Raw genomic sequence first — 20,196 nt, forward strand, 5'->3', positions numbered from 1 at the left:
TGTTGTATATAGTTGCCACAAAGTTAAACATGTCATCTTCTATTGTTAGTTAGTGTAGCAGTATTCTGATTAACAGTATGCCAGGGTACCAGCAGAAGTGTGTTGAAGACTGAATGACTGTGAACAAAAAACATACTTGACTAGGCCAAGAGGACAGCTTGACAACTATAAGTGTCATGTTTGAATATTATTGTGGGAGCTTGTCTCAATATGTACTGTGCTACTTGATGTGTTCAGAATAGCGCCCTCTGTAGTCAGCAATTTATTACTGAAAGTGCATTTCATTTAGGTACTACGGTACCAGTTAATTCCAGTCAGTACATGACATTAATTATCCCAGATGTAGATCAAACTAATATTTATTGATGAAAATTGAAATGCACTCAGTGACTGTATGATATGAGACACTAAACACAGCTGTGAGGGAGACACTAAAATATTAGAGTGACCATACACCTTCAATGACCAAGGATGACATTCTGATTGGATGTCCTTTATATGTATTACAGAAATTATTACAGCTTCCTGCTTGGCTGCTGGGAGTTTAAAATTAGGTTGAAATCACAACAATTATTTGTGACTTCCACGTTTTCAGAGACTGGCAGCCGTCATAAAATTTCAAAGCAAGCCTTTCATATACTGTGCATCAATTGTACACTCTCACCCATCAGAATACAGGTGTCAGTTCAAGTGCGCATTCAGATACTACATGTAAAGAAAAATTGATGTAAAATGTATGTCAGCCTTGCTGTGAAGGGTGTATTCATAGTGGCTGCCAGTCTTTGCTAAGCTGGAAGTCATCGATTATTGTTACAATTTCAGGTAAACTTTCAGAAATTCAAGTAAATTTCAAAACATCCAAGTCATCTACACAGGGAGCGGCAATAATTTCTGTTGTGAGGTCATGCATGCATGCATGTTACTCTAATAAAGAGATCTTTAGTTCATAATGAATTGATGTGTACAAGTATTAAATCAGACCTACAGTGTTATCAATTTACCATGAGTCTACATTATCCAATCAACTTCAGTGCATGCATTGGGTAGATGATGAAACTTAGACAAAAACTCAATTTTGTGCATAATTTATGAACTTTATTGATACATGTCATAACATTGTCCTAAATTGTACATAAATCAGCTACAATTCCTAATCTCTACAGGGTAAACATTAATTGCATAAATCAGGGAGGTGGGAAGGTAAGACTGTGTCCAGAGCATTCCGAACAATCAGGAAGACACAACACTGGATTTATCAAGGCACACCTGGAATCCAGTGGCAAGTTGTGATAAACCTCCAGTATATACCAACATAATGGCTTTCTGAACATTTCATGGTACTAGTTGCTGAAAACTGGTCCAGTTGCACTGGAAATGATCACTAGAAGTCTCCAGAGGACTTGACTACAGTCAGCATCTGCGGATTTGATCACCAGTGAGAATTCACCACTGTTTTGTCAGTGTTGATAAATGTGAATCTCTATGGCTGGCAAGGTTTCAGCTATGCATATGGCTATACAGTTACAATGAATAGCTCACTCAAGCCTGACTTGGGAAAATAAACTTACCCTGTACATGGACAGACAGGCCTGAATGAGTTCAAATTTACTGATGAAATACAAATTCTTCAACTTCAATAATCACAATTCCACAATGTTGAGCAGTCCTCATTATTGGTGAACAAAATACAATCTAAATACTTCAACAGCCTCTCATTACTTCATGTCAATACTCAATACATTTGAATTACACTCTTCCAATGCTTTATTTGAAAACCTTGCACACATTTCACAAGTTGGATCCTCACTTCTGATAACAACCCTCACTGGTATTTGTTACTATGCAGACATCCCCTGCAGCATAGACCATGCCAACAATGGTGTGCCTGTGTCAAATAATGGCAAGTGTGCTAAGAATGATGATAATAAAACAGCATAGACATCGGTACTTGGGAGTACAAAAACTTAAATCACAGCCCTATTTCAGTCGTACTCATCTCTATATAAAATGAAATTATGCAAAATTAAGAACTCAAATGAATTCAAAAATCAAAAATTATCCTACTAGGTACAAGTTGAACATTTGCAACTCTTTTCCATTTTTCTAGATTTCAAAGAAATACATAGTAATACAGTTCATATGCAGATATTTACATACAGTTTGCGTAAAGTCATATAACATTAGAGTGGTGGAAGAAAGAAACACTGAAAAACACAATACAATTGCAGCAAACCCAAAGATATGGCAACAATCAACATACAAGCATATCCATCAAAATACAATATAGAAGTGTAGTGTACATTGTTTACCACTGATCCTATGTCAATAACAGCACGTACAGCTGTGCCTCTAGCATGGCCTGTTAACATTAACCTGAAAGCTACCATCAAATTTATATGACAGGAAATAAACTGTACACCAGTGTCTTTCAAGAATCTTTACACACACATCAAGTAAACAATATTTGGAAGTCTTGAAGACCTGAATTTCATGGAATGCAAAAAGAGAAGACAATGGCTTTTAAAAAATTCATGGAATGCACAAGAGATTTGGAAATAGACGTCATCAAGGAATGCAAGGTAGGATAATTTAAAGAAATGGAACATTTAATTTGTTGAGTGCAATGCTTTGAGAAAATTTAGAGATTTTTGTACATTAATTTAGTTTAAAAATTTTGACAGTAAGTCTAGGCTGACAAAGCATCTTGTATTAATCTTCAATTATATCATACCAGTATATTGATTGTGCAAATACAGTGATCAGATTGGTCAAGACCCGGAAAGAACCGTAGTATATTCGCAAACACACAAGCTCTCGGCAAGAGCTAAATTCCTATTTTGACGTTTCATGCCCAGAATTTCAATATACTGTTGTAATATAATAGCAGTAAAGCACCCCCAGCGATGGCATACCACTCTATTTTGACCAGTTCACTCCATATATACACTCGCTATCACTCGTGTACATATGTCATGAACTGGTCAAAATCTTGTGGTATACCATCGCTGGGGATGCTTTATTGCTTAAATATACCACACCAATGGTGGTCATAAATAAAACTAGTTTTGCAGTAATGTTTTAACCTATACTTCATTAATTTGTATATTTGGGTACTGTTTGAAAATAATATTTCCTTTAATCTGAAAAGAAAAGTGAAAACTCATGATCACACACTTCTGGAGATTTTTGCAATATACAGAGGTGAATTTCACAACAATAACTAACACCATAACATGACGATTTGTACAGATATATGTGTTATATAAAGTAGATCCTTGCTATGGAGTCAAACACAGAAACACAAATGACATAAATTTTGTCCAAAACATTTAAACAATATTGAACTGGATCTCTTTTTTCATTGTGTTACAGTACAAGAACAACCAGTGTAACAAATTACACATTCTACAGATCTATGCCTATGATATCAATGAAACGAATACAAACTAGACATTATTCAAATGGTAAAAAATTACAACATCATTGCATAATTATCAACAATCACAACACATTACTCTCACTTCCCTATAGCAAATCAACATGCATTTTGATATTTTTGTTCCTCAATGGCAAGCATCAGTACATCACAGATGAAAACTTGAACATATCCTCTTACAGACAGTCAGAAAGCTTGTCAAAATTATGTGCTGATGGCAGGCACTTTATAAAAACAAAGAAATATAGGAAATACAGCACAGGGTAACAAAAAGACAGCTGGGTTGTTTGTCCAGTGGCACTCACTGATAAACTACCACTTCAAGTCAACTTCCTCAGCTATATTTCTTTGTTTTTGCAGAAGAGGTAAACTCTCTCACATCTCCTTTTGTGCTTTTTGAAAAGCTTTAAATGTTTGCCTTGCGCTGATTTGCCCTTGATGGTCCCTCAGAGCAAGACTAAAAGGCATTGCGAAGCAATTCTCAGCCACATTAAAAGCCTAAAGGGGGCCATAGCTGTAACTTTTGACAATATTTTCATTATTATCTGCTGTAAAGCAAATAAATTTTCTTCTAAGTCTTTGGCAAAGTACATTGAAATACAGAGTATCAAGTTTGTCAACACAATGCACTGTGTACAATATGCAAAGTATGACTGGACTGAAATTCAGTTGCCATCAATAATATTGGACATGTACATGTATTAACAAAATGACTACTAGGCACATTTCAACAAGGTTTAAGGAGTAGTAAAGGAAAAGTGCATGTTAGCAACAGTACAAAATACATGAGAGTACATCAGAAGTTACAGCTAATGGAGTGGTATTGGTTGATATGGTCAAATCATCTGGGTAAAGAAAAGATGAGAGAGTGCACAGAAAACCAAATTTGTATGCCAAGTGGCTTTGTAATCACAAATTTGATATCTGAATGGTGTCTTTTACATTGAAGTTGTAACAATTTTCATGATACGGTAGACTTGAACTCTATCAGTTCCTGTACACCATACACTAACATTTTACCTAAAATTTACTAGATTGGTAGACTTCCTACATCTTTGCTGAGGGTAGCATCCATACTTAAACACCTTCAGGACATTTTACAGTATCATAATTTAAGACTTAATAAGTATTGTCAATAAAATTTTTGTGAGAACGTCAACAACACAACATGAAATATGAATGATAAAATAAGAATAATTGATGTTTATTATAATCCAAAAAGCAGGAACTTCGAATCTTACTTTGTAAATACTTGAATCCTTCCATTATCCTCCTACAGTCAACTTTTTATCTCTTTTACAAAATATAGTCAATGTACACTTGTTACAAGCTTCATTGTGATATTTTTAATAACCATAGACCAGTATAGACAGGATTAAATTTTGATCATTTAATAAGTATTGACTCTTTTGTGTTGCAAGGCTATGCTGACAATGATGTCTTATTTTCCAGAACAAGGGAAGTATAACAGTGAATAGAATGAAAACAGCTCATTATTCCTAACTTAATACTGGTTGTATGTCAAACTTTCTAACATCATAACATTCAATTCTGTCACACTTGGGCTGTTTGTTCCATTGTTTAAAATTCAAAATTTGCATGTAACCATTGCTATTCATCACTTGCATTGAGAGGAAAAGGATTGCAATATCTCTATTACAAAATTTATCAAAGAAATCACCACTCTTAACCAAATTACAAGTACAATCACGTTAACTTGCTTTAAATTAGATTTTATCAGCACCAACTTCAATTTGTAAAAGCCCCAGCAAATAAGTTAATGCAAAACTCTCTTTTTCATTTGAAAATACTGAGTAATTAACTGTGGAGAGATAAGGACAAAAATCTGAAATTTGCTTCTGAAGAATTGCATGTTTTGATTTAGAAGCCTAAAGGCAAGCACCGAGAAATTTTAACACTTCTGGAAGAATGGAGGAAATGTGTTCATGTAAGATGCGTGAAAACCAAATCCTCTAACGATCAGATAACATTAAGGCATATTGCTTACAAAGTGGCTGTCATAAGTGCATGCTTGGTCATTTTTTGGAGTTTCATATTAACAATGCTAAGATTGGCTAACTGTCGTTTCAAATATTTATATGGTTTTGATTATTTGTGAGGTATGAAGGACGTTTAAGAAAGTCTAATAGTAAAGGACAAAGGTATCTGTAAACAGTTCATTTTCAGATCCTTAACTTCCACGCTCAAGTTCTACAGCTTATACTTTATGATATCAATTGAAACGTTTTAATGTTGTGCGTTGTGTTAGTGGCTACATATTGTATCTTGTCAAATATAACATAAAGAATGTGTACAATAAGCTGGCAGAATGCATTTCATAGATGAACTCAGTGAGACATTATTATTTCATTCCATCATAGATGAATTCAGTAAAACATCATTATTTAATTCCATGGCAATATTATGCAAATGTATAGCAAATATGTTCAGTAGTAGTCTGGAGAAGAATCAGAATATAGAATTCATTGGAAAGCAATAATTTAAACATAACGTTTACTGTTTGCATACCGTAATAGTTTTTTTGTATCTGGCTATTGGCAATATTAATGGCAGAGTACCGATAATCCTAAAACATGTTTCTGTACGTGTTTTGATGAGGATTAAGCATGTTACTGAATCAAAAATTGTGAAAGTCCTACTTATAACTTTAATTCTATTCTTCATGAGCCATGTTTGATTCTTGTTTGAAGCAAGTACCAAGCAAGTAAATCTGGTGATTGACAGGTATTGAAACAAGTTTTCAACAGTTTAGCCTAGTTTCTCTCTATTATGGGAGCATTTGAATTGTATTATATTGTATTGTATTGTATGGTATTGTATTGTATTGTATTAGATGTTAGGCCATGTTGCAAATTCTAATCTCACTTAAGTTTTAACAACACAGACACATTCATACATTGAATATCTCATACATTTTAAGTTTTCAAAGTCTGAATGTCATTTTTGTTACCGACAAATAAACTCAAATGTTTTGATTTCAAAAGAAATTCAAATAATTTCACAACTTATCAGACACAGCATTCTATTAAAATGAGAAGTATTGTAACTCACTGGACATAATTTTGTTATCCTTTGCATTCACATCAACTTTATGGGCATGTTTTTTGTGCGTGGTTTCGGCTAATTTGATCATGGATAGTTGACAATGAGCTAAATGTTCTTTTGTTGCAAATTATTTTGAGTTTTGATTCTTTTTTCATAAATAAAGCTACTATTTGTCATCTGAACCAAGCTGACCGACATAGTGTGCTTTGTATAGATTCTGAATAGAAAGCAAATAGATTATCATAATTTCAACTGTACTTTATATTGAATCATTTAAAGTGTACTTTTACACACTCTTGTTCATTTCCTATTTGTTGCATGTTGTGATGTGTTTTTTGATCTTGAATTTACTTCAAATATATTGCAAATGCTTTCACATCTTTTAAGACAGTATGGTGAAACATTTGATCTTATTCAGCTTATTGTGTTTGTAAGTGCCTATTTGGAAAATCTTCATCCATACATACAGTTATTGTTCAATTTGCCCAGTAACAATTCAGTAACAATTCTATGCAATCTTCAAAATAGAGAAAAGTTAATATTAGTTATAAATTACTCTTTGATTATTAGGAAAACACTATCTAATTAGGGTTATACGTAGATTACATTGTACTTTAACACTAGATCTAATCATATTGATACTGAATTCTGCTAGATCTCCTGGTCCCTGATAGGACCTACATGTAACTACATTTCAATTCATCATGCCATATGTCAAAACAAGATAAATACAACATAATATCATTTCACTATTCCCACACTACACACTACTCTGGTTTTAACCATAACAAAGCTAGTAGTTAACAGTTGCTGGGAGGATTTCTTCTGATGAAATGGCTGTTTCTGAATTTCAATGTTCTCAACAGAAACATACCAGAAGTACCAAAATACTTCTCCTCAATTCAATACTACTAACACAAGTGATAAGACATTTGTACAGTCTGAAGCTGGAGGATGCATTATCTTTACATAAAAGAATAAATAAGACTTTTTAATATTATGTCATGACTTTCTTGCAGTTACAAACAGAAAACAAAATATTACTACCATTTAATATTCTTTGTTTTGGTAAAATGGCAATGGCCTTTTCATTCCTGCTGTAAAGGCATTCTATGACGGAAAGCAGACTGAAATTACATAGTTTCAAGTAAGTATTTGTTCATCTTCGACAAGAGTTCAAAGGTCAAACAAAAGCCAAACTTAATCACATTCGCTGTCTTCAAAATAAAACGTCAAGTTAACTATTCCTGCTGATCTGTGTTAAAATGATGGTTTGTTTTACAAGATGCATGAAACTACAATGTTTCGGTGGACAAAATAGAACTACACTAAGCATTTACCAAATGACACTGAGTACTGATGGTACAATCTTTAACTAGGTGTTTTAGTAGAGAGGTACTTTGACAGTGGTGAAGTTACGTGTACAGTGTTCAAACACTACATGTCATTTCAAATTGTTGGACATTCAAGGGATCTTGTTTTCCAGGTCAATTACAACATTTGTGAAGTTAATTTTTGTATGCTGGCACAAAATATTTGATTACATGATAATTCATGAAAAACGTTATATCCTGATGACGTTCAGTGACTTTCAATAATGTATATTTTTATGACTAAGCCTTTTCTGTAGCGTATGAACTCTGTTCAATTCGAAAATGGATTTCAAATTTCTTTGTAGACTTGCTCTTTGAAAATCAAAACTTCTATTAAGCTATCAGTGCATTCATATTTCAGCCTTGGATGACAAGTCCAGAACAAACTCACCCATACACTACAGTCTAATTCTACAATTCAAATAATAGCTACACCTTTGCTCATAGGGCTCCTTGGAATACATTCTATTGATGTCTTTGCTTTATCCTTCAAAGTGTTTGTAGAGGCATGTCACATAGGTCATCACTGACTGCCAGTCTGGTCTCTCCATGGCAACCATGTCATCAACATCCTACCATGTGAAATAGAACAAAAAGAATCAACAAATTCTGTTCAAGACTCAACATTGATGCACTGTGCTAAGGACAAATATTTATTCATTGTAACATGAATTTATTACAAAATAACATCATATCTATGTTAAAAGTCTGAAATTCCTCTGTGATCATGTCACCTATTGACTAAATAAATTGTACAAGTAAACATTTTAATCTGAAATAAACACAGGACTTCTATGTGGTTTTATCACAAATATTTCAATTTTAGAATTAAAGTACCTACCAATATTGATGGCACACCAACACTCTCAGCTGCTTCAAATGCTAACTTGAAATTCCGTCTCTGAAAGACGAATAGAAGTTCAATATGAGACAAATTTGAATGTTAATGATTGTATGTATAAACAGGCACATTAGTCTTGTTGACTAGGCCTGTCTATTTGAATTTACCCTTTAGTATGCCATAATCTATATCTATATTAACAAAGCTACAACCAAATGACAAACTACTGGCATGATTGATTGTGTTTTTATATTATTTGCTTTTATACATTTTCATTTTGCATTCCTGCAGTTACATATCTCTTGATTTACTAGTGTCCAGCCAAAGTTTTTTAGAAGTGGACATTCCAAAATATGGGGACAGAGTGCACCCATCCAGATAGAATCCTCTCATTGTCTAATGAGAAACCATGGAAGATCAATTAAACTTGTTCTCATAGGAAAAGATGTTTGTATTACTGCAATCATTACAAGCTCCACATGGAATCACTGTGTTAACAAACCCTGCACATAATTTCAAAGATATTGACAGTAATATAGGCCAAACTGTTCTGCACTGTGGCCACTCTTAACAATTCAAGTTTCTCCATAGCTTCATGCATGAAATGATCCCTTTCAGCTTTTATTTGTGAATGAATGCTGATGTGTTGGGCTTCCTTTTGTATCTAGCTTGCCAACTTGAAATGAAAGGGTTGGTCAACTGGTGTTGGATGTCAACATGGTTGACTCTGCACATTTTTGAAAATCAAGATGTTTATGTTTGAGATAGGGAAAGACCTTGCAATGAGAGTAAAGCCTTGGTGTCTACATTATACAAACAGAGAGGCAATGAAAACAATACTGAATGTAAAATGTGTGATATCAAATTGATCCAAGGGTATCCTTGTCATTTACACAAAAAGCACATTACAAAAACACATCAAGTCACCATCCATAGACAGAGTAACACCTGCACTGTGATGTAACCTGAGTGTTCACAATACTTTCCTTTGATAAATGAAGTGTAAATCTTGGGGAAATCAAGCATTAAGACAGATATGCCTAGAAACAAACTACACAATGTAAATTTCATTTGAAATTACTGACTGTAATTATTGTCTGTTGTCTCCCAAGATGATTCACTTTGTCAATGTATGTTCTAAATGCTTACTTCTGTTCCATTTTCATTGAGTTGATGACAGACAATGTTGGACAACACTGCCCTAGTTGAAGTTTATTTGGAAGATTAATCATGCATGATAAATACTGCAGGGCAGTGGTTAAGGTGTGCCAGTGTCCTTACACACTATGTAGTGGAGCTTTGAATGGCTTACCTTGTCCTGTGAATTGAGTTCACTGTAAGGAATTTTCTGTGGTAGGTAGCTATGTATCAATGCACAGAATGCTAAACCATCATTCCAACTGCTGCTAAAGTTTGTTACATCAATGCCCTGTATTAAAATATAACACAGACATATCAACTTGTCATTGATAAAAGTGGTCAACTTACATATTATTAGCATATCATTTGAGTGCTCAGACCTTCACAAACTATCACCCATTGAATTTTTCCACCACAGCAAACAAACCACCAGCCACATTTAAACCCATCATGTCAAAATATGACAAAAGATTAAGCTGGGAAAACCCAAAGATTCAGTTAAATGCTAATGCTTTGGAAAATCATAGCACAGCTGTATGGTTCAGGTTGAAGGTCACAGTAAACCTGTATACAACTTCTCTCTCAGTTTAGATTTGTGAAGCAAGACTGACAAATTTGTTGCATTTGATTAGCTAGTTGCTAAAAACTCAAATCTTAACTGTCATCGACTTTCTCTGATTAAAATAGACTGTCAGTCTTCTCCCCTTGAAATATTTGTTGAAGTAAATGCAATTTTGTACATCTAAAGGTTGAAGCAAGACATCGTAGCATAGATTTATGTAAAGTGCGCGGTGTATCAGAATGAAAACCCTATGATAATAACTCAACATCAATGGTAAATATTCATTCATACTCTACATCATTCTGACAGCCTAATACTCCTTAAATTATGTAAATTACATATGAAGAGAGTGTAATTTGCTTGAAGGAAGAGTTTGATTTCAGAAACTGTTGATCATACTATGATAACAAATACACCTACAATGAAAAGGAGAGGCTGATAAAGAATGAGTGTATCAAGCAACATATCCATACACAGTCCAGATAGATATTTGAACCCTTTCACCAACATGGGTTTGGCCAAATCTTGGGGCCGACTCGCAGCGATTTCGAAGCTGTTATCCAATTGGTTGGCAGAATCTTACCGTTATAATGAAATAATACAAATAAACTCCCTAAGTTGCTGTGAATAGTGACAATCGACCAATCAGATATAACCTTGCAAACACGCTGCGAGTCAGCCGAAATCTTGTTGTTGTCAGCTACATAGGGAATAGTGTGAAAAGGTCTCTATGCCCTACTGCAGCATCTATACCTACATTTTGTATGTTTGTTGTGTTAAAAAAGTTAACCATTCATTTATATCTTTGTTACAGGTTACACACATTCCCTCTCCCTTCTTTCTCTCTCTCATACACTTACAGACACACACTGATAAACTGCTGACAAGGACACTGAAACCTACAACATTTTTTCCTTAAGAGTGACCTCTTTTGTGAATTGTGTGTGTCGATTTACATTTGCACATATCATACCATGAATTAGGTTTCATCTATTCAATCACTTTCTGGTACATATTTCTGTCATTGTACCGTACACCATTGCACCCAAACAATTACTCCAGATTTATGAGCTCTAAAGCAAAGCAAGATTTTGCATCAAGTACAAAGATTACTTCTTTCTTATCCTTTCAAACGATGGAATAATAAGTTTTGAAATCTTTTCATCACTGCTTTGAACCTTACAATCTCTATCTATTAGATGATAAAAATAACGGTAACCCTATTGTAATAATTGCACTACAGGTAATATGGTAAGGTCAAGTCATCAGTTAATTTAAGTTGTTGTTGGTAATGATTATGGGTAAAAGGTACACAAAGTTTGGGAAAAATTACAGAAGGATTTGGATTAAATGATTACACATGCGGGGAATACAATTATCATTTAGGAATAGGACAGAAAACAGATTTTTGAAAAAAGTTGTGAAACTTCAGTTTGAATATCAATAGTGAGATATAAACAAGTATTGGCCATTTGAATATGTTACATGATGTACATTTGGTATCATTCATTTTAGTCAGCAATTTTTTTCACAATAAAGAAATGTTAATGGGACAAAACAGAGAGATCAAGAGTTACCAAGCTACACATATACATGTAAGGTCAACCACACCACCTACAAACGAGACATTGACGGGATGAGAAATATGTCAGGTGACACAGACTTTTGCAGGAACTGCCGAAACCATATCAAAAATTTTGCGTTGTTGGCATGCAAACATGAAGATGTTTTCTAGTTATGATGTAAGATTATAATACCTTATATCCATAGGTCTGTAGCTGACACCATTTTAACAATGCATTTCTCTTGGAGCCTCCTCTATCTTTGACAAGTACTGCTAGGGGGTCTTTCTTTTCTGCTGTTTCACTGCAACCATGAACAGAATATCACAAGTCAACTTAAATTTTCACATAACCTTCCAAGATGGGCTTGTTACAGTACATACTTCTCAAATTTCCTTTGGTACACATGTTCAGCTATTTACCATTATTATACATCTACCATCGAGAACAATAGAATTTTGCGTGCCCTAAAAAAGCCGTACGGAACGCCCGTTCCGTAACACGTACGGTTTCAAGGTGCCCAATCCCCTGCGGCTGTATCTGCGCGTTCACTGTTGAACGGTTTCAAGGGACCCATTGCACTAGTGCCAGAACATGTCTCGCGCGCGCTCTGTACGTAGTAGTGTAGTGCACACAAACTATCCAGAACTTGCAGAAGCGCGTCAGAGATAGCGCTCCACACTTGCGCTATAAAGCGGAAGAAAAATTGTTGACATTGCACAAAAACGGTCATTTCTCTGACAATTTGATGCCCCAGTCACGAATGTAAGATGTATAATAATAAGGTTATTACGAAAATACTGCAAAGGATGCACTAGGACATTGGCGCCGCGCATCGCCCTCCGCTTCGCGTCGGGCGATACGCTGCGCCGATGTCCTCGTGCATCCTTTGCGGTATTTTCGTCATATTATACTAGCATGAGTTTCTGATTTCTATGATAGATGTATAATGATGATATTTCGCCCAGAATTTTGATTGTCTGCACAACTTTGTCTAAAGTTATTGGAATTGATTGGTGAGGAAAAACTTCAAGAGATTATGACAAAATGTAAATTGCATCTCAAACAGACCAAAGTATTGTGTGTTCCTATTTTGTACTGTCTCCGTATTACTTTTGATAATTTTTTTATTGATTCCATCACCTGACACAGGTAAATTCTAATCCTCTAGTTGTGTAATTGTATTTCAGTCAAGCACATTAAAAAGTTACATGAAAAAGTGCAGTTAAGTGAACATACATATGATATTATTCAGTTTCTACCCAACTTTGTATGAAATAAAAAAAATTGACATACTGTACATCTTGTGTTGCGTATGAAATCATTGGCATATCACAAAAGAGGCACTGTAGAATGTATTACATCACTAACATACAATCTAATGGTGAAATGTGGCATGATCTTTATTTCCCATATCAACATATCTGTTAATGAGATATAGTGAATATCTCAAGGAGATTATGAAAAGTTTATTTTTTCACTACTATGGTAAATTTCAATGAAAGTCACTGGAAAATGGTGTCATGGAAATAAACACAATGCACAAATTATGGAAAACTGAAGACTCAGGGTATTGAAAATATAGACATCAAAATATGCCCTAAACCTTTGAAAAAATCCCATATATCACAAACCACATCATTGTTTATCAGCCACAAAACTAGATTTATAGTATGTGTATCTGTCAATTTATAATCTTACCTTGCTCTTCTAGTAGGTGTAAGTGGTTGATGTAAAGATGAAGTCTTTCCAATTGCACCCAAACCAATAGCCCCACCATCCTCTTTGTTATCTTTCTGAGGACTTGTCATCTTCTGGCTGATGATGTTACTCAGTGTCTTGCGAGGATCATACAACCTGGCCTCCTTTGGAACAGAATCAGTCTGTGTAGTCCGCAGTCCAGATGATGATCCAAGCCTATCCCGCAGACTGGTTGGTTCAGGATATCTGCTACTGAATGGTTTATTATCCCTATTCAGAGATTCATCCATCTTGCGCCAGGTACTGCTATGGCTTAGTTTACTTGCTTCACTGGATGGTAACACGGGATTACTGTATCGACGTGATGGCTGCTTTGGTTCAGACTTCTTATTACTACTACCAATGGATCTTCTACGCTCTGTTGGAAAGGCGGGTGGTTGAGCTGATGGCAAGGGAGGTGAGGCCTTACCCTGTTGTGCAGCACTCTCAATTGACTGTACTAAATTTTTCACTGAAAGTTTGACATTATTTGATCCACTTGATGAACGTTTTAATCCACCAGTCTCAGTATTTCTACGCTCAAAGGAACTCATCATACTCTGTGATCTTGTCTTGGTAGTTGTAGGAGAAGTCGGACCTATCAACCCCATCTGACGGCGCAGTTGGGTAACTTCAAAGTTTTGTTTTTCAAGTTTCTCCTGCAGAGCAACTTTGTCTCGTTTGATATTTTCCAATTCTTCTTGTGCCTCATTTCTGATGTCATTAGCAATAACAACAGCTGTCTGCAAGTCAGCTTGGAACTGTCTCCATTCATCTTCATCTCTGGCACTCTTTCTTCTCACATCATTCATGGTTCTTTCAAGATCCTGTTTGTATTGCTTCATTGACTTAATAGTAAGCTGTAGTTCATTGATGGTGGCTGCATCTTGCTGTTTCTCTGCAAGATGTCGCTCACATTCAATATCCATTTCTTCAAGAGAATCTTTAAGATTGACAATTTCTGTCTCAAGTTCTGCCTTTTCAGATGTCACTCTCTTTATTTCTTCTTTTAAGTCCATGATCTCATGGTTGTATAGCGTTTTGTCCTTTTCCGATTCCTCTTCCAGTTTAGCTATTGTATTACATAATTTTGAATTTTCATTCTTGCTTTTAGCCAGTGCCTCTTCAAGATCAGCCTTTTCCGTTTCCAACATATCTTTCTCTCTCTCAATATTTTCAAGCATGCCTGCAAAATCAGGTTTATCACTGCTTTGTAAAATCTCACTAGTCTGTGCTCTTTCATGTTGTATCCGGGTTTTCAGTCTTTCCATTTCCAACTGATCACTAGCACTACTACTTTTGTGTTCATTCAAGTTCTTTTCAATTTCCATTTTTTCAGTTATAACACTCTCAAGTGTGGCTTCTAATTCTCCATTTTTTTCTCTCAGACTGGCAATCATGTGTTCATATTCTTTTTGATTTCTAAGATCTCTAAACAGACCTTTAACTTCACATTCTTCTGCCTGGTTTGTCATTAAATCTAGGATCTGCTGTTCAATCTGTGATTTATCACTGATATAGGTTTCATCAAATGCGTCCGAGTCATACACCACATTGTTTGCTTCAAGGGCACTTTTCAAAAATTCCACCTCGGCTCTGCTTCTGTGTAGTTTCTCTGTCTGGCTGCAAAGTGCTTCTAGCAGTATACCCTTTTCTTCCATCAACCTGTCATTTTCAAAGGTCAGGTCACCGACGGATTCTTGCATATCTTCAAGCTCTTGGAGTGTAGCTTGCAGTTCTTCATTGACACTGTGATGAGTTTCTTCCATTTGATGAATCCTGTCTTGCAGACATGCTACAGATCCTTCACTGCGTATGCTTTGAACTTCCCAGTTGGTAGACTCTGCCATTCCTGCACGATCATCTGCAACAAACACATCATCTGACACTGACGCATAGGCACTTTGATGTCCATTTTCTGACACTGGTTCAGGTGTTAACGCTTCTATAGATCCCTTTTCTTTTGGTGACAGCTCAGTAGAACTGACAGTACTCCCCTTACCCTTACTGCCGCTATCAATATTCAACAAAAAGGCTTTTTCTGAATCTGTTCTTCTTTCATGATTGGCACCACCACCACCATCTTGAATTTTTTCTTTCAGCAGTTGATTCTCTTGCATAAGTTGTTCTATCTGTTGTTTCATGGAATTATTTTCTAGCTGGGTCTTTTGCAGCAAGTTTTGTATTTCTGACCAGCCATCGGCACCAGACTGGTTCTGGGCCATGCTGCTTGACTGCTTATTGGCTTGGTTGTTGGAGTTCCCTATTTTCTCTCTCTTGGTAATGGCACTATCACTGCCTGATGCACCACCATCAAATCTGACACCATTCAGATCTTCCCGACTAAGACGAAGAAACCTTTCCTGGCTGGAATATCCTCTGCGATGTATCTGTGACTCACTGGGACTGGGAGAAATCAGCCTTTCTGGAGAGCTGTCGATTATATTTTCATATGAACAACAACCTCGCAAGGAATTGTGGAACCCTACTCTACTCCTGGCAATATTGGTCTGGGAGCCTGACCGGTTTTCTTTTGTCACTGTCAACTCTGGGAAATCCTCGTAGTAGTCAGATCCTTTGGGGATTCCCAGGGTAGAGCGGGGCCTTTGCTTACTGCTGGTGGATGAAGATCTTCGTCTCACACTGCCGATCAGGTCTTCCTGACTTTTGCTGAGAAAACTTCTGGACAGAGGTACCTGGTTCTGATTAGAATATCCACTTAGAATCAATCTGTCGTCTGATGTTAATTCTGATGATTCCTGCTCAGCTGTGTCATAATTGGAGAATGATTTCTTCATTCTGCTTTATCCAAATGAACCCTGCCAGTAGGAAACAAAAGGAAGATTACTGAATGCTAATTGTAATATAAATATCTTTACATGCTTGCTGTAAAGCACTTAACTTACACAAAAGACGGATTCAACAGACAGAATCAGTGCGTAGAGACGTAACTGTCACAGTATGAAAGAAAGCCATTTCATTTAGTCAGAGTGTAACAATGGGAAAATATTTTAGGCATCTGAGAAACAAGCACATATACAGCTAGACTTGTCTGTTAAATAGTGTCAGATGAAATGACTACACCAGCCACACGTCTTGCAAACTTGTCTGCACAATAGTCGCGGAATGTGATGTGTATGCTTACTTTCAGCATGCAAATAGACAAAATACTTGAAATTTCAAGAAATATTTTTACAGGAGTGTACTAGTATAAGGGTTTAATTGTTTGTCTTGGTACGAGTTACCGGGGCTTTGGTTGAATTGTAAGCATTCTAAGATTGAAAAATCACAAAGTTAGAACACTGTGAACTGTATATAACTGAGCCTCCACCCTGGATGGGCACATAACTGGACATATGCTGTATTTTATAAACTATACATGTGAATTTCAACCTGTGGACACAAACAACATAAACTGTACCATGCAAGATTGCAAATAATTTTGACATTCACACGTCAAATTCATGAAGACTCATTTCAATACATGACAAGAGTGCCAGGATAAGTTCAACTTTACAGATCTCAAGAGGTAATTTCAAATTTTCATATCTTGCACTGTGTACACTGCTTGAAGTCATACAATTCTTCATGCATGCCCTCATCACAACACAAACATGAAGACTTGTTTGGCCTGATAATGTGTAAGTTTCTTAAATTTTTCAATAATTACCAGAAATTTCCAGAAGTTACACTGCGGGAATGTCAGTGGCTAGGAAAAATCTATGATACAAACACTGTATCTTATAATGTATAGATACAACATGACCAAACCAATCAAACATACTGGAAATACATAGTGGAACATGGTAAAAGGGAGAAACATTTAGAGCATTTTTGGAGGTAAAATTTGACAGCAAGTGAAGGAGGAGAAAAAAATTTGATCCCATGACAGCTTGCAAAGAAAAGTTTTTCAAACTGACAGAAGTAAACAAATTTGCCATAGTTTGTCTGAAATCAGCAAAATTTGGAGACTCATACTTTCTGGAGGCATGCAGCCAACAGTGGCCCTTTCCATCATTATTGATATCACTGCATTACAAATGTCTGATAAAAACTCATTGCATCCACTGTTTTTGTAGCAATGACAGACCCTGTAAACATATTTCAAGGTTTATGTTGCATTAATAATAATTACCACAATCAACATTTTAATAAAGGGGTTTACTGTATGACTCACTCTGTAAATAAACAGCGAAAATTTAAAACAACATGACAGGATTTTTAAAACTATACTTAAAACCATGGTTCTTGGAGGGACCTTGTTAATGGCCAGCAAATTATTATGTAAATGCCATAACACAGTGAAATAGGTCATACTACAAACACAAGATATTTTCCTATGGCCCTTTGTTCTATTTTGACAGCACTCCCTAGTTATAACATAAAATTGAAATAATAGAAATATGGATCATAGACTTCTACTTATTGCTGCTTTACATACAGGCCGCTACCAGATAATTATTGTCACAATGAAAGAAAAAAATGCTGCCATATGTACTTCCTCCAACCCCCAGCCCCAATCAAATGGTTCTCCCCTAAGCTGTAAGCTTGACAAAGAAAAACTATCACAATAGTGCAAGAAAAAGCTGTGGAGAGTTGAATGCTGTATTCCCCCTGGGGTAACTAAGACAAATAGCAAGGCACCATGTCGTCAAAACCACAACTGGCTTTATACACACTGTGAAAGAAAGTCATTCTTCTTTCCTTCATAAAATTAGTTTAAGCCATCACATGGAGAGAAATCTAGGTTATCCTACTGCAAACATTCAAAGAAATTCACACAAATGACAGACGCACCAGGCATACAGTTATTTTTCTTATGTTCAATTACAGTATACAGGCACAAGCAATCTTAGAGCAATCTTAGGGTACTATAATGATGTAGTGAACTAAGACTGAATAACCAGAGGGGAGTACTTCATTAACATATGACAACATGCTTTACAAAATGGTCTCTAAATCCAGAGTGTGGCATTGCTAATTGGCAAAGAGTAATGCAAAGCACACAGGCTCAGTCAGTACACCCATTCAATGAAATATGTACACGAATGCACAGCTATAGAATACTCGTTTTCATGACATAACACGGAAAGTACTGTGACTCATGATAATTTAGAACAGACAAGTACTGAAGCTATATGCAGTACTGTGATCAAGAAGACACACTTACCAAACATGTCTGAAGTAGGGCAGGCAGTAGACATTAGTGAGAAAACTTTCAGCATTTTAATCAATCAATTTACAAGTCAAATTCCAGCATCAATAGACCTATTTTTTATAGCCAGTCGCAATGAATGGGCAATTTAATTGAATTGACTTGCAATCAATAATAACTGTGATCTGGGCAGTCTTTATCTTTGAGTAAGTACAGCTACAAATTTGACTGCACCCATGAAAAACACAGCAGTACATGTCTCAAATACCTAACAACAAATTAAATTTATCAAAGCTCTCTTTTCAATCACTGGTAGTTTTTCCTACTCTAAGATGACAAATTACCTTTGTCAATTATGAGATACACACTGTCATTACCAAATGTATGACAGCACTTACTAATATACAAATTTACAATGGGTGTGGCTGCAATGCTTTGGCGATGTCTAGCTTCTACAGGCATAAAGATTTTATACAATGTGCGGGAAGTCCTAGCAGCTTGATAGACTCTGAAGAAGTTTGATAATAAACTTCATGTTTCCTTTAATATTCATTTCTCTGCATACAAGACATCTTACAAAAACCATGGAAGACAAATGGGCTGTAACAAATACTGGTACGGTAGTTGAAAGGTTAAAGGTGGTCTGGTTCACAAAGCTATAGTATGTGAGTCACACAAAGAGATTACCTAGGAGCATGCATGCATATATTTATTTGAAAGACGAGTGAACACTTACAGGTAAAAATGTGGAGATACCACTAGGAAATAGCTAAGAAGCTAAAATGCTATGAAATGATAGTAATGCCATGGCAAGATTTTTGCCTACAACAAGGACCTGTCAGATTGAAAGAAAGTTTGTACTATTGAAAATCTAAAGATTTGACTAGAATTAATTCTTCCACCTAAATGGATTCTAAAAGCTGACGGGTTAAGACATTAATGGTGATGACATGATAGGTAGAGAAGAAAGGATCCCTACTGTAACAATGGAAATTTACAATGCTTTCCAACTCACAGAAATTCTTATACATACCATACTCTGTACCAAGGCCATACTATCTAGGTGCATATGACAGTTACCCTGTTGTTCAACTTGTTGACTACTTCACACAGACTGGTCAAAGTACAAACCCTGCCAGCATTTATTCAATTGTTATGCATTGCAAAACCTGATGAATAATTCTTGGGTAAACACAAACCTTGATGATATGGCTGGGGCACTTGACCAAGCTAGCATGCAAAAGCCATCTGCCATAATACATGTAAAATTTATAGCTCCTAATAAACTTGTCAAATGACAGGACCCATTAAAATATAATTG

The 20,196-nt window shown here is 35.7% G+C and overlaps 1 protein-coding gene across 3 annotated transcripts in view; it reads right to left on the bottom strand.

Annotated features, from left to right (window-relative positions):
- Nucleotides 1-1,073: 1,073 nt before the first annotated feature.
- The window catches only part of LOC139145836 (cytospin-A-like), a 32,158-nt gene continuing 13,035 nt past the window's right edge, over nt 1,074-20,196 (bottom strand). For 2 of the 3 annotated variants that reach the window (XM_070717249.1, XM_070717250.1), the window contains exons 2-6: nt 13,682-16,539; nt 12,176-12,284; nt 10,029-10,145; nt 8,717-8,776; nt 1,074-8,447 (exon numbers count right to left, since the gene is read on the bottom strand). In XM_070717249.1, the coding sequence (XP_070573350.1) occupies nt 8,358-8,447; nt 8,717-8,776; nt 10,029-10,145; nt 12,176-12,284; nt 13,682-16,518 (3,213 nt within the window). In that variant the 5' untranslated portion in view covers nt 16,519-16,539 and the 3' untranslated portion in view covers nt 1,074-8,357. Of the gene's footprint in view, nt 8,448-8,716; nt 8,777-10,028; nt 10,146-12,175; nt 12,285-13,681; nt 16,540-19,908; nt 19,957-20,196 lie in introns of those variants that run through there. The other variant, XM_070717251.1, reaches the window with a different exon arrangement.

Source organism: Ptychodera flava, chromosome 12 (assembly GCF_041260155.1).
Source record: "Ptychodera flava strain L36383 chromosome 12, AS_Pfla_20210202, whole genome shotgun sequence".
NCBI classification, from domain to species: Eukaryota; Metazoa; Hemichordata; class Enteropneusta; family Ptychoderidae; genus Ptychodera; species Ptychodera flava.